The 14,518-nt window shown below is 47.4% G+C and overlaps 1 protein-coding gene across 1 annotated transcript in view; it reads left to right on the top strand.

Annotated features, from left to right (window-relative positions):
* Positions 1-14,518, top strand: part of Eya2 (EYA transcriptional coactivator and phosphatase 2) — a 151,378-nt gene that overhangs the window by 57,679 nt on the left and 79,181 nt on the right. Inside the window, exon 5 of the mRNA XM_013518289.1 lies at positions 13,157-13,224. Coding sequence (XP_013373743.1) covers positions 13,157-13,224 — 68 coding nt within the window. The remainder of the gene's footprint in view (positions 1-13,156; positions 13,225-14,518) is intronic.

Genomic DNA, 14,518 nt, shown 5'->3' with positions numbered 1-14,518 from the left:
CTTTCCGTCACCAGCCCGCCCTGCTCCCACCCCAAGGGATCTTCTCAGGTGCTGTTTCTAAATGAAATTACACCGAGGCGAGCGAGGGGAGACTGGAGGTCACTGCTGTCCTCCTGAGTCCTGTTAGTTTCGTGAGGCTCAGCACGGCACCTTCCTTCTGAGATGGCGACGCCTGGACAAGCTGAACACACGTCTGTCCCCGTGCCACAGCCGTGCCTCTGCTTTACACACCAAGACGAGGTCTTCCGGCGCTCAGGGGTCCCCACGGAGGAGACAGGCTGGGAATTTCTTCCCAGGAAGGGCTTCATGGCAACTTCAAGGAAAGGCACTGTTGCAGGCGTCAAAATGAGACTTAAGCCAGACTGCTGGGGTCACTGGGTGACCCGGAGCCCTGGTGCGTCTGCGCCACGTCCATACACAGCAGCCACAAACAGGTATGCTATGGAGAGGTGCTGCTTCCAGCACTGGCAACAGAACCAAGAGCACCCAGCCCACTCCACCCAGAGCGCAGCACCTGCATGTGGGCAGAGAGCAACTGGAGCCCAAGACGCCCTGCTTGGGGTTCTTTCTGTGAGGCAGGATGCAGTCAGGAGTATCAGCAGCTTCCTAGTTCCCATCTCCCTCTGGTTGTTACCTAGGCATTTTTATTCTGTTATGGTTCTATCAGACACAAATGAAATATGACCCAGCCTAAGCTGAAAATGCCAATGTTGTGAGCATAGATGGATTCAGAGTTAAAAGTGTCAACAAGATGCTCTCTCTTTTTGTCTCTGTCTGTCTGTCTCTGCCTCTCTCTGTCTCTGTCCCTCTCCTTCTCCCTCTCTCTTTCAGAGTAGGGGAAATATGTGGTTCAGCTGTTCTTTGACATACTCTTCCCTCGTGGTGGCCAAGTGGCTGCAGCAGCTCCACCCTCTTCACCATGCAACATCTCTCAAGATGTTCCCTTTCACTGGACCTGCTTGGCTCTGGTGCACACCCCCAAAGAGGTCACCATAGTCAGAAGACTGTGAGGCACTGACCGCTGCAGTCTAGATCACATGCTTTATCCCTGCCAAATATCAACCAGAGAGGTGTAAAGCGTCTCTCCTTCATTGTCTTTCCTGGGACCATGTAGTGAAAATCACTTTCTAACGTGTGTAATTTATTTCAGAAACTGATCTTTATGGGTTAACTTTCCCAAAATCCTTCCAGATGAGATCTGTTGCAGGAAGAATATTTGTCTTGGATCCACTGTGACCTTTTGATCTGTTTCTACCGCACGGGGTAAAGCCAGACAGTCAGGCTTCCCCTATCAGATTGGGTCCCTGCATGTTTAAAATCCTCCATCTAAGGCATCCCGGTGAAGTCAGAAGTAAATCTTATCACCTTCCTGTCACCCCTGTCCCCACTGAACCCCTGTGCAATTCAGCGCCTGAAGACCTCTGTGGTCTGCACTTTGCTGCTTCCCCTACCCTGGAAACTTCCAGCCCTACAGCTTCCTGTGGCTGGCTCCTTGCTGTCCTCTAGCTTCTGCTCCAATACCGCCTTCTCTAGGGGCTTCCAAATGTATTAATCTTCTGCTTGCCTGAAACCAGGTCAGTCTTACTTGAGCTTAGAGTGGCCTCACTATTGCAGCTTGTGTCTTTTCACCGGCACCATTTTTGACACCTCCCCCGCACCAGAACCTGTGGCCGGATGTGCACCAGCTGCCTCCTCTTCTGCCCTGCTGCCCTTTCCCACTGCTCTTCCCCATCCCGCCCCATGTTATGCCCACCATGTGCCAGAGGCGAGGGACAGGGCAGCGAATCTGGAGTGGCGCTCTCAGGAATGCTGGTGGTTTTATGACCAGTTAGCTCTGCTTTCTGCTACCTGTGAATGAGGCCATTGTGACACACAGCAACTGATGTGATCAAACACAGATGTGGCGGTGTAGCCCTGCTTGTGGAGCAAAGGAGAAGGGGGCGGAGGTCTTTAAAATGGGAAAGTCGGTCAAGCAGTGCACTGTGGTGGGACAGATGGGACAGAGGGGGTGTCCCTTCCTGGCATGCAGACTGTGGATCCCTGTTAGTTTCACAGCTTGACCTAGGTGTCCCTGGAGCTTTTCTTCTCTTGGGCTCTGCTAGTCAACCCTCTCCAAATGGATTTCTTCCTTAACTTTCCCGGGGTACATTTATTCCCATGAATCTCAGAGGACAGCCGATCAGTGAAACGGGAGCGTTCTCGGCATTTCCATTGATCTGTGAGGCCCTTTGGGTGCAGAGCACTTGGTGGCTGTGTCCTTACCACGCTGAGGCATGGGAATCTTTCACTGTTCTGTCTCCCTAGACCCAGGTCACAGTTTGAAAACCCACAGGCCACATGCAGTCTACACGTACGTCTTTGTCACTTGTTTTGGGGATTTGTTTGTATTTGTTTCTTGCCTAATTCATGTGTAGTTGTTGCCTGTATTGAAAAATGGAGATGTTTCATGTACAAATCCAGGTTTCTGACTTTTCTTCAAAAACCAGAGGCTCCGGCTATATTAGATCACATTCTTATGTGGCAGAGGTTGGCTGGGGGCTGAGTAAGATTGTTTCAGTTAGGAGTGTTTTGGGCTGCAAGTAATAAAAAGTACAAACAACATTGGCTTAAGCCATTATCACATTTCTTATACATTTACCAAGATATCTGGACCCTAGGATTCATTAGCATCTCAGTTACACTTTCAAAGATCAGGGTTTTTTTTATCTCTTTCGATCTTCAGCCTCAGCATGTAGGACTTTTACTTTTATGCTCTTGGCTTCACATCCCAAGATGGCTGCTCTGACTCCAGATATTACATTTTCACACAGTCAGACGGACAGTAAAAGGACAGAGAAACAGAAGAAACGTCTTTCCAGAAGCCTCCGCAGGCAGAATGAGATAACATGGCCATCTGAAAGCCGCAAGGGAGGCTAGGAAAGCAAGGCTGTCTCTGCCATCGTCTGCAGGGAGACGGTAACAAGTCAGGAGGAGCTTGGCAATGCCTCCTGGGGAGCCAGGCAGTGTCTGCTACAAACTGCCACCCCCTGAGGTGGAGCCCGTGCACCCCAGTTTGCCACAATGCCCGCTACTCCCTGTTGTTGCTCCCCAACACCGAGGCTGTTCACCACTGTGTCCGCACCAGCTCCCTCCCTGTGTCACCCGCAGGGCCTGGAGGTGTTGAGCGCTGCCTGCTTAGATGCCACAGAGCTGCTCCTCATTTGGGGTCGTGCTGCTTTGTGGGCTGCCTTGTGTGAGTCTGGAGACTGGAAGCCCTCTGCCCGCACTCCCTGCTCCTTCTTTCCCCCCACGCCCCTCTTCCCCTTGCCTCGTCCCAGTGCTCTAGCCCCTCTGTCAAAGACCCTGCTCCCCCACGTTTCCTACCGAGCCACTTTGGGTCACCAATGGGATCCGTGCCTGGACGGCCCCTGGGCTATGATCCATTGATGTGACGCTGAGAGTGAGAGGGTGAGGGTGAGAGCAGTCAGATGCCATTGCAGCACCAAGCGAGAGGCCCAGGGGTGTAGACTGGCTCCGGATGGGTCAGTCACCCGGCGAGGTGCCTGGAGCATGAGTGGCTTGCTGGTCACCTGCAGTGAGCCATCTTGGTCCCCAGGGCTCAGGCACTTAGAAGCACAGAACTACAGTGCTGAGCAGCTCACGCACTCAGACCCTCCCACACCCCCAGCTTACACTCTGGGCCATTGGAACTGGGGCGGCTCCTTCCTGCTGTTTCTGCCGCCCACCCTGCTGCGCCCCAGCTCAGGGTCCGAGACCGCAGCGGCACTGCCTAGGAGGAAGAGTCCCCGGCCAGTAATGTCTCCAAGCCTTACCTCGGCCCACTGGCCTTCCTCTCCGGGCTTTCCTGCCACCTCTCACGCATGAGCGCGCGGCGGGGGCTGACTGGAGGGGGGAACAGCAGGGACATCATGCCGCCCACCTCAGGCCACCGCAGGGCCACTTCCTCAGCACAGGAGCTGAGCAGAGATTCCAGCACGGGCACACAGCCTGAACGTGATTTGTTTAGTATCCATTAAACGTATTCCTATAGGTGGGTTTTTTAAACTTTCTGCTCCACCACGTAAAATGGGGTCTGGAATGTAGCTGGCCGCCCCCAAGTACCCTCTCTGATTGCACAGCCGGGGCTGGGTTTGCAGTGAGGTCACCCCTGAGCCCCAGAGGCACCCGCTGTCCTGTGATCACCCCCAGGCTTTGGGAAAACAAGAGGAGCATGCATGCTCACTCTGAGGTGCCAGCCTTGTGTCCCCATGGAGTTCTTCCTGGCAGCTGAAACACAGGAGGTGGGTCTTTTCAAATCAGAACATTTTGAAAGATCCAAATTCTCTTGTCTGTGACAGGCAGCTTCCGCATGCCGCAGCTATTTTGTGGCCTCGGAGAAGTCCACGCCACCTGAAATGCTGGGCCTGGCTTGTCCCTCAGCGCCCGGGAGGGCCATGTGCAGGGATTCCAGCCCACCTGGCTAGTGCTGGCATAATCCAACAAGAGGAAAGGAAAAGCCAGGGAAGGTTGGTGCCACGGGGGTAAAGAATTGTCCCCTGCCTAGAGTGGGGCTGAAGGAATCTGAGAGACGCAGACACCAGCTTCTCTCAGGGCACAAGACCTGGAGGGCCAGGAGATGCCTGACCTGACTGGGCCCCTCTGCGCCTTTCCTTTGCTGCCTGGCTGTGACAGGCCGTGGGACAGCGTGAGGAGGAAGTCACAACAATAGTTTTATTCTGTTTTTAAATGACTTCAATTTCCCATAACATAAAATTAACTGTTTTAAAGTTTACAATTCAGTGACATCAGGATATTCATGATATCTCGTTCCAAGACATTTTCTTTACTCCCAAAGGAAACTCCAGCATCGCTGATTACCTACCACTTCAGTCCCAAGAACCACTCAGCTGCTTTTTGTTTCTGTGTGTTTTGCTGCTCTTGCGTACTTCCTACAAAAGGAAATCACTCAATACGTGGCCTTCTGTGTCTAGTTTTTCTCCTCAAGGTTCATCCGTGCTAGCAAGCGTCAGTATTTTGTAACATTTGCGTATGTGACGTTCTTTTCTGTTTCATGGGTATACACAGAGCCTGAACACAATGCAGGTATTTTTTAGTAAGTTTGTGCATAGAACAGTTTCATGGGATGGAATTTTCCCCTTGTGGCATCGTGTTGGCCTTCAACGTTTGGGACGTCAGAGCAGTGCAGACCTCAGATTTTTTGCGGGGGGATGTCAATCCTGTAGCACATTTCATGTACCCACTCATCCGCCCAAGGACGTTGAGCTGTCCACACCTTCTGGCCATGGTGGCCTGAGCTGGTGTGAACAGGATGCAGAGGCTCCTATGTGAGGCTCCTCTTCCGTCTCTAGGGTGTGTGCTGGGAGGCACAGAGGGTGGGTCATGTGGCGATTCAGACAGTAACTTTTAAGGAATCATCAGCATGTTTTCCATGGCTTTTCACCTCCCCTGCAAGGCTCCTCACATCCTCAAAAACTCTGTCTTTTCCTTTTTCATTTTCATGACGGTGACCTAGTGGGTGGGAGGAGCGGCAGGTTCCAGCTGAACACCCTCCACTGAAGAATGGGATTTTCCAACTCAGTTTCAATAAACTGAGTCACAGTCCTGACCTTGAAGGGCAGACCACAACATCTAGTGAGCCACTGCATAAAGCACCTTGGCCCAGTGTCCGGCGCAAGGGGCTGTCACTTGTACTTCTCAATCTCGCTGTAGTGAAACACCAGGCTTCTCCCTGCGTTTAGTGCAGAACACAATAAAAATGAATCACCGGGGTATGTATTCTTAGTAAGGGAGAGATTCTCCCCAAGGGACAAAACATGATTCTTGGGCAAGAAAAACATCTACTCTTTCTTTTTTTTTTTTTTTAACATCTACTCTTTTTATGCATCCAGTACGAATAGTAGGACCTAGTGGTCCACACCTGTAACCCCAGCGGCTTGCAAGGATCACAGATTAGAATCCAGCCTGGGCACTTAGAGAAATCATAACTCAAAATCAAATTAAAGAAGGACTAACTGGGAAATCAAATTGGTTTATGCCTCTTATATTATTACTCAATTACTCATATTAATGCTATTCAAAAATATGTACCCAATGTATTCATTAAATACATATTATCAAAAAAAAAATTAAAGAAGGACTGAGGGTGTAGTTCAGCAGTAGAGCATTTGGGTTCAATCTGGGTCTAATTCCCAGCACCCCAGAAACCCCCAAAGAACCTAAAGCTATTTCTCTATCTATTTCTCCATTTATCTATTTAGATAAATAGATAATACACAGATAGATAGATAGACAGACAGACAGACAGATAGATAGAGAACCTAAAGAAACATTCAATATGTCTTTAACATTTACTGGAAGAAGGACAGTTGAGGCGATAAAGGAATCCTTGCTGAAAACAATTTTTAAAAAGTTGAGAAGCAAGAAAACTTTTTTAAAACTTCAAGGCAATTTTAGAAGATATTTATATAAACTGCAAGCCTGATTTGTTATAATTAGAGTTAACAGATATACAGTCACTGTGGAATTGCTCTAGAGCTCTCCGTGCCCTGGCTCTCGATTCCACATTTCTCTCCTTGCAGGCTGGTCCCTCCTTGTGCTGGCCAGGTGCTGCTCTACAGGCCACGCTGTGGCAGTGCCGTGCATGGCCAGTGTACACTGTGACAGTCTGGAAGGACCTTAACTCCCTCTGTATCTGCTCATCCCCACGCTGTCTGTCTCTCCTCTCCCCCTGTCTAGAACAGTGCCTGACACATGGCTGTGTTGGATATGTCACTGAAAATGAGTTTTTGAATGAAGGAAGGAAGGAATGAATGAATGAATGAATGTCCACTTAAAAGTTGTTTTATTGAGCAGCTGATTTTCTTAAATCCCAAGAAAACCAATTAACCAAATAAGGTAGCAAGTCTCTGCTGCCACACTCAAAATAGCAACGTAATTGCAGCGTTCATTATAATCAACCAAAAGTCCAGTGTAAGAGCGGAGATTCTGTTGCTATGAGAAAGAAGGGGTGAACGGGTGGTACTGGGGAGACCCCAGCAGGTCCTTCCAGCATCACTTTAAGAGGGGATGTTTCCCTCTTCCTGTCCTCCCTCCTCTGCCTCACTGGGCACTGGACCAGCCAGAAGTGTCTGCGTTTACCATCCCAGAACCAAGGTGAGTCTGTACCCTCCCTGGGCTATGTTCCACGGCACAAGACTTCTGGGCTTCATGCCCCCCTCTTCCTGGTTCGTTCTGCACGGGATGGACTTCTCACTGCAGGGGCTCCGTGGCTACCCTCACACTGCCGTTTGTTCAGCTGTCCATCCTCCAGATGGCCCTGGTCACAAGATGAAAATAAACAAGAAGCTGTTTCAGAGAAAGAATACAAAAGACAAGACCACAGCCTGCTTGTTTCCAGACCTACCTGCCCTAGGTCATCATTGGAGTTTACACAGAAGAGACTGGAAAACACCCCCCAGAAGTCTTCCTGGGGCAGGTGGCTCTCTGAGCCTCAGCAGGTAGAGTCATTGTGGTCGCCAAACAGGTGACTTTCAATGGAAGAGGCTGGCCTAGGGCTTCTGCTGAGCATGTCCGGGCGGGCAGGCCATTGAGGACAGTGGGAGCCCAGGATGCCACAAGGTGTGGACAAATCCTGGGCCATGGGCTTAGCGTCCAGATGATGGAGCTCAAGAGAGAAGGTTCCGCTGTGCCCATGTTCTTGGTTCTGTCCTCTTCATCCGGCAGTGTCCTTTTCCGCAGGAAGCCTCCCCTGACCTCACTCCTTCCCAGTGGGCAAGCAGGACCCCTTATTTTTGCCCTCAAACTCTCTGGGAAAGTAACTTACTGAAAGCTTCTGTATCTCCTTCCCAGCGCCCAGCATATACTCAAGAGAGGAATATAGTTCACCTGGTAGATTTGACTTTGAAGTCACATAAATACTTCGTAGGTCTGACTAAAATATAGTAGCAAACTGAATCAGATGCCCCAAATGTGTACTGAGGGGCTGGCGTGACCGCACAGAGGGGGGCTATCTTGTGTGACATTATGTGCCCTCGTCTCTGCCTTTTCTTTTCTTTCTTCCTGAAGATTTTTTAAGCAGTCATTTCCTCCTATTTGAAGGACTCCCTGCCCCATTCTTTCAAGGTGGGGATCTGCAGGATCAGGTTCCCCAGGCTTCCTTTTCTTGAGAATGCCTTGATTTGCGCATGAAGGGTGTTGTCTCTGGTCGGATCACTCGCGGATGATGGTGTTCTATGAAAGCTCTTGAGGAATGGCCCCGTTTCTTCTGGCCTCCGCGGCTCTTGATGAGAAATCTGTCATTTGAATCATTTTTTCCCTATTTCAGCACATTTTGTTTGCTTGAAGAAAAGAATGAATCCCAGCTCCTTAGCCGTCCAGCTCTACAGCCTTGGACAGGTTGCGTTGTGAAGGCTCAGCTGCTCTGTGTAGAAGATGGCAGCGGGAATTGCCCGTCCCTCAGAACCGGCGTGAGGAAGCAGGGACTTGCTGTACAATGTGCCTGCTTCGGTGCTAGCCGCGGGAAGCACTCAGCAGTCTCTGCTGGGCGCATGCGTAATGAAGCATGCGTGAGGGAACAGATCAGTGGTCCCAGCGCATTTGCAGGGCTCGTTCTTTTATGTGCTGCAGTGGAAAGGCACCTAGCTGAGGAGCAGGAGATAGGCTTGATCCACCGCGCTGTCGGGACTCCGTAGCACTTGAGCATCATTTGCCTTCCCTCTTTGGGCCTTAGTCTCCCCACTTGGACAATAAAAGACTCGGGGCTGGCTCTTGGATCTCACTTCTTGCTGTGAACTAGAACTTCCCAGAGAGTGCTTTGATTTTCTAATACTGATGCCTGCAACCCACCCTAGACTAACTTGAATCAGACTCTGTGGGCAGAGCTGATCTTCTGTTGTCCTCTAAATTCTTTGGGAGATGCGGGCACACAGCAAGCGTTGAAAGCCTGTGGTCCAGATGGACCCATCCTCTTGGACATCCTTGGAGGTGTCCTCTTACCTTCTCCTGTCCCGACCCTAGGATAAAAGACCCCTGGAGTAAAATGTGCTCATTCCAGCCACTTCTAAAACACAGCCATGGACTCTGAAAACAGTGTGTCTGATGCGATTCACAGTTCCTTTGTGCAGCCACCTGTTTTCTACCCAGCAGCTAGTGTGAGTAAGTAGTAGTGAGACGTGTGCATCTAGTTGTGTCAGTCCCTGCTTGAAACCTTCCAGCATCAAATACTGTACTAACATCCTCTTATCAAAGAAGTGAGTCAGCCGGGCGTGATGGTGCACACCCATAATCCCAACACTTAGAGGGCTAAGACAAGAGGGTCACCACGAGTTCAGGGCCAGCCTGAACTACATAGTGAGACCTGTCTCCAAAAAAAGTGAATCAATCCAGTTCAATCCCAACCCAAATCCTAGCTGTCTTTTAGTAGCCGTGGACAAGCTTATTCTAAAATGCATATAGAAATGCAGGGTAACTAGACGCTACAACAATCTTGAAAAAGAGTAAGGTTGGAGAATTTATTTCTTTATTTTAAATGTTTTTTAAAAACTGACAAAACAACAATGAAGACAAAATCAAAACAACACAAAAACATCAAAAATGATACATGACCTCAAGACAAAATGATATTCATTGGAGATAACGGCGTGTAATATAGCAGCCATTGTGAATTTCTATCATTTTGTCTTAAGGTTGGAGAATTTAAATCACCTGATTGCAAAACTTACTCTGAAGCTTATTATAGTAGCTACCAATTGCACCAAGTATACTTACTATAAAGTAGTCAAGACAGGATGGAATTTCTGTAGGATAGATGAATCAAAATAGAGTCCAGAAATAAACCCTAACATTTATGGTCAATTAACTTTTGGCAAAGGTGCCAAGTAATTCAATAGGGGGAAAGATAGAATTTTTACAGTGGTGATGGAACAACCATGAATACAGTTGCAGGAAAAATTATTTAGGCCTTAACCTCACACCATATACAAAGATGAACCTGTTAGATCATAGACCTAAATGTAAAAGCTGATGCTAGAAAAAGACATCCAAAGGCTAGGGATATAGCTCAGTGGCATAAGTGCCTGCCTGGCAAGCGCAAGGTCCTGAGTTCGATTCTTGGTACAAAAAAAAAAAAAAAAAAAAAAACAAATAGAAAAAGAGAGCGGTACAAGAAAAAGCTGAGAACTTAAAACTTTTCTCTTCAAAAGACGCCATTAAGGAACTGAAAAGACAAGCTACAGACTGAGCATTAATATTTATGACTCATATACCTAATAAAAAAATGTGTATCCATAATATATAAAGAATTTTTACAACTCAGTAATATGAGAACAAATGTAACTTTAAAAATGGGCAAAAGACTTTTTTTAAGACAGGGTCTTACTATGTTGTCCAGGCTGGTCTCAAACTCATGGACTCAAGAAACCCTCTTGCCTCAGGTTCCCAAATACCTGGGACGTGGGTATGCACCACTTTACATAGCTGAGAAGACTTCAACAGGTGTTTCATCAAGAGCAATATACGAATGGCTAATAAACACATGGAAAGTGTCCAACATCATTGGTCATTAGAAAAATGGTTCTTAAAACCAAAACGAGATGCCACTGGGTACCTACTAAAATAACTATAAACAAAGAGAGTGAGAGCACCAAATGCTGGAGCAACTGGAGCTCTCACGCACTGCTGTGGAGATGTAAATTGACATAACCACTGTGTGAACCAGTATGGCCATTTCTTTCAAAGTTAAGCATACACATGACTCCCAGTTCTACTCCTAGGGATCTACCTAAGAGAAATGAAGGTGTGTGTGTGTCCTTATATACAAATGCTCAACATGGCATTATCCATCACAGCCAAAAATAGGATGTTGTACATGCATACTGCAGAATACTACATGCTGCGTACACATACTACATATGCACACGTGGAATACCAATGAGGAATAAGAAGAAGTGGACTGTTGACGCATATTGCACCATGGATGAGCCTCTGAAGCATCCTGAGAAGTGAACAGGGTCAGACACAAGCAAGTACTTATTGTAGGATTCCATTTATATGAATTGTTAGAAATTTTCCTAGAGAACCAGCAACAGGACAGCAGCTGCTTAATGCCGGGGACCAGGCCTGACTGCACACAGGCAGGAGGGATCTTTGGGGATGATAGAAATGCTCAAAAACTGGGTCGGGGAGATAGTCTTACAAGGATACCAGTTCTCTGTAAACATCACTGAACTGACACGATGGGGAATTTTATAATACGTAAGTTATACCCCCCAAGAGTCAGCTTTTAAAAGAAGCAAGAGAGGCAGCACAAAGCATATCAGGAACAGACTCAAGGCAGCCCCTGTGAGGTCCTATCCCAGCTGTCCCCTCTCACTGTCCACGGGATCCCAGGCAGCCACTTAACCTATCTGTGTGTCTCTTTCCCCGCAGAGTTTAGATGATACCTGACACTCACAAGGCCTCTGCTGCAGTTGCTGGCCCCCCTTCTCCCTTAGCTCCTGCCCTCTGCGCCCTTTCTGTTTCTCCAGCCTGTCAAGCTCAGACTCCTCCCCCTGGGTGTTCCCCTCGCTGGCCTCCTGTGGTGCCTCAGCTCATTCCTGGCTTCCCTGTCTTCAATGATTCACCACTCATTCATTCGCAAACCTATGGATCAATAGCATTTCTAGTAGTGCTGACAGTAACAGCCACACTTCCATTCCCATTTCATGGATGGGGCAGCTGACACTCAGAGAGGTGAAGTCATTTCATTTTATTCAAAATATATTATTATATATGCAGGATAGTTAACATGGCTGTTCTACTGTCTTGTATTTCCTTGCTGAAAGAAACTGTCAATGAGTCCTTGGTCGATCAGCTTTGTATGTTTATATCTGTTTTCATGAGAAACCACTTTGAAGATATCAATATGTAATACAACAAGCATTGTTAATTCCCTACCACTCTGTTTGTAACTCTGTACTATCTGTACTGATCCTTTGCTATTTTGTAAAATGTTGTCTGTCTGTTAGTATTTTTCACCTTTTATTTTTAAAATAAAAAACAAAAACAAAAGAATATATATAATTATTACCATCTCACTTGTTAGGATGGCTACTATTAAAAATACTAATAAGTGCTGGCAAAGAAGATGGAATGCTTGTACACTGTTGGTGGGATATAAAGTGGTACAATCTATGGAAAAAGGAGAATCTTCTAAAAAGTCAAAAATAGAACTACTGTATGTCCCAGCAATTGCATTTCTGGGTATAAACTCAAAAAAATTGAAAGTAGGTCTTAAAGAGATATCCATACACCCGTGTTCAGAGAAGCATTATTCTCAATAGCCAACAAGTGGAAATGACCCAAATGTCCATCAACTCATGAATAGATAGACAAAATATGGAATATTACCCTTAAAAGGCAAGGAAATTCTAACATGCCACAACCTCAATAATCCTTAAAGACATTATGCTCAGTGAAATAAGCCAGTCACAAAAAGACAAATACCATACGATTCCACTTATATGAAGTTTCTAGAACTCATCATGTCCACATGGCCAGGAAGGAGGATGGCCGTGGCAAGGGGACAGGGACCGAGGGGGTTGTTTAATGGGGACAGAGTTCCAATCTTACAAGATGAGAAAGTTCTGGAGATAGACACCAGTGGTGATTGCACAACAATGTAAATGTATCTAATGCCACTAAACTGTGGGTTTTAAAATAGTCAAGATGAGAACTATTACATTATATATTTTAAGGGACCACTGAAGTTTGACCATCTGTTGGCTATTTGAAAAAAAAATACAAAAATGTACCTATGATATTTTACTATAATTTTTAAAAATAAATAATTCATCAGTGAGCTTGTTGTATGCACAACTCTTTATTTCTCACCAGAACTCTTCAAAATAGATGCTACTGGGCCAGGGATGTATCTCAGTGTCACAGTGCCTGCCTGGCAAGTGCAAGGTCCTGAGTTCGATTCCCGGTACCAAAAAAAAAGATGCTACTTATTTTCCCCATTCATTGAAGAAACTGAGGGTCAGAAAGCTTGGTAAGCAAAGTCACAGGTTCTGTCCAACCTCAGATCTCAAAGACCCCACCCTGGCGCTGCCTCCTTGCCCTCTGTGTGCCTCCCTAGAACAATAAGATCCCTAACCCAGCCCTGTCCCTTTTCTTACAGGCACAGCGGGGCTCTACCAAGGAGCAAACGGACTGACCAACACGGCCGGCTTCGGGACAGTGCACCAGGTACATGCAGCTCCCTGCCGGTTCTCTCAGCAAGTTCCCTAAATAGTCCTCTTCAGTCAGGGCACCAGAGAGCCCGCTCCCCTGCAATTCGCAGCAGAATGCAATTCCCACCAGAAGCCTGGCCTCTTGGTCCCTGGGTCTGGAGACTGTAGGATCAGGCTGTACAAAAGGCCGCTGGAAAGATCTCCTTGGGTTTCTAAGATGCCATGGCAATGTATGTTCCTCTTGACCTGAGCCCCAGGCCCCACCCCCGGTGGAATCTGGACTGTGAGTGCAAAGCCATGTGTTCCTCCCAGACTCTGAGCACGTCTGCTTCCTCTGCGTACCCAGAGCCAAGGGCTGCATGCATGGTAGAAGCTTCATAAATGCTTGCTAAACCGGACCCAGGCCCCCCACAAAGATGAGCGCTGGCTGTGGTCATGCTCTTGGGTTCATTTACAGAGTTAATTAAGAACCAACCTGCTACAGGTGTACAAGAACTGTGGCTGCCACTTGCACACCTTTGGTGCGAGTCGAAGGTTATTTCACAACAAAAAGTGAACATGCTTTCAGTCTAGTGTTCAAACAAAATGACCCCCAGGGTAGACGGGCTTTTTAACACATTTAAATATAGAAGGGCGCTAGTTCTTCTTCAGTGAGCTGAAGAATCTGAGTAACTAAACCTTGGAAAACGCAGAAATTGTTATTTTCGTATGTGCCCAGTGATGTACATGCATAGATAAAAGTATTTGTAAGTAAAACAGTAGTTTTTAAGGTGTGATTCGTACCCTTAGGTGTTTGTTCATTTCACCATACAAACTTGTCATGAAACACAGATTGTCCAGAAATCCTGGCTCACTGGACCTGGGGCGGGGCTGTGTGTTCTGCAGGGTGTCGCTGTGCTAGGTCATGGCAATGGCAAGATTGCTGCAGCAATCACTGGCGGGGAAGAGCCAGAATGCCTGGCCTGTTTAAGCAAGGTGTGGTGGAAGAGGCCCAGTATCCATTAGATCGGTCTGCACTGGTCTCTCACAGAATATGCTGAACCCTGTGCTAGGCAAATGCTGCTCGGTTTGCACCTTCTTCTTTTTTTTTTTTTTTTTTTTTTGCGGTACCAGGGATCGAACTCACGACCTTGCACTTGCCAGGCAGGCACTTATACCACTGAGCTATATCCCCAGCCCTTTGCACCTTCTTCTCAAGCACCCGCACTGCTGCCTGGTTCTCTGGGCACGTGTGGTCTTCATTGCTCCTTCATTGTTCCATATCTACCGAGTTACTATATAAGCCTCAGATGCTGGGGATGCAACAGTGA

This window comes from Chinchilla lanigera, unplaced genomic scaffold (genome assembly GCF_000276665.1).
Source record: "Chinchilla lanigera isolate Chin_1 unplaced genomic scaffold, ChiLan1.0 scaffold00044, whole genome shotgun sequence".
NCBI lineage: Eukaryota > Metazoa > Chordata > Mammalia > Rodentia > Chinchillidae > Chinchilla > Chinchilla lanigera.
The sequence above is the reverse complement of the archived record's forward strand: the minus strand, read 5'-3'. Positions and strand labels throughout refer to the sequence as shown.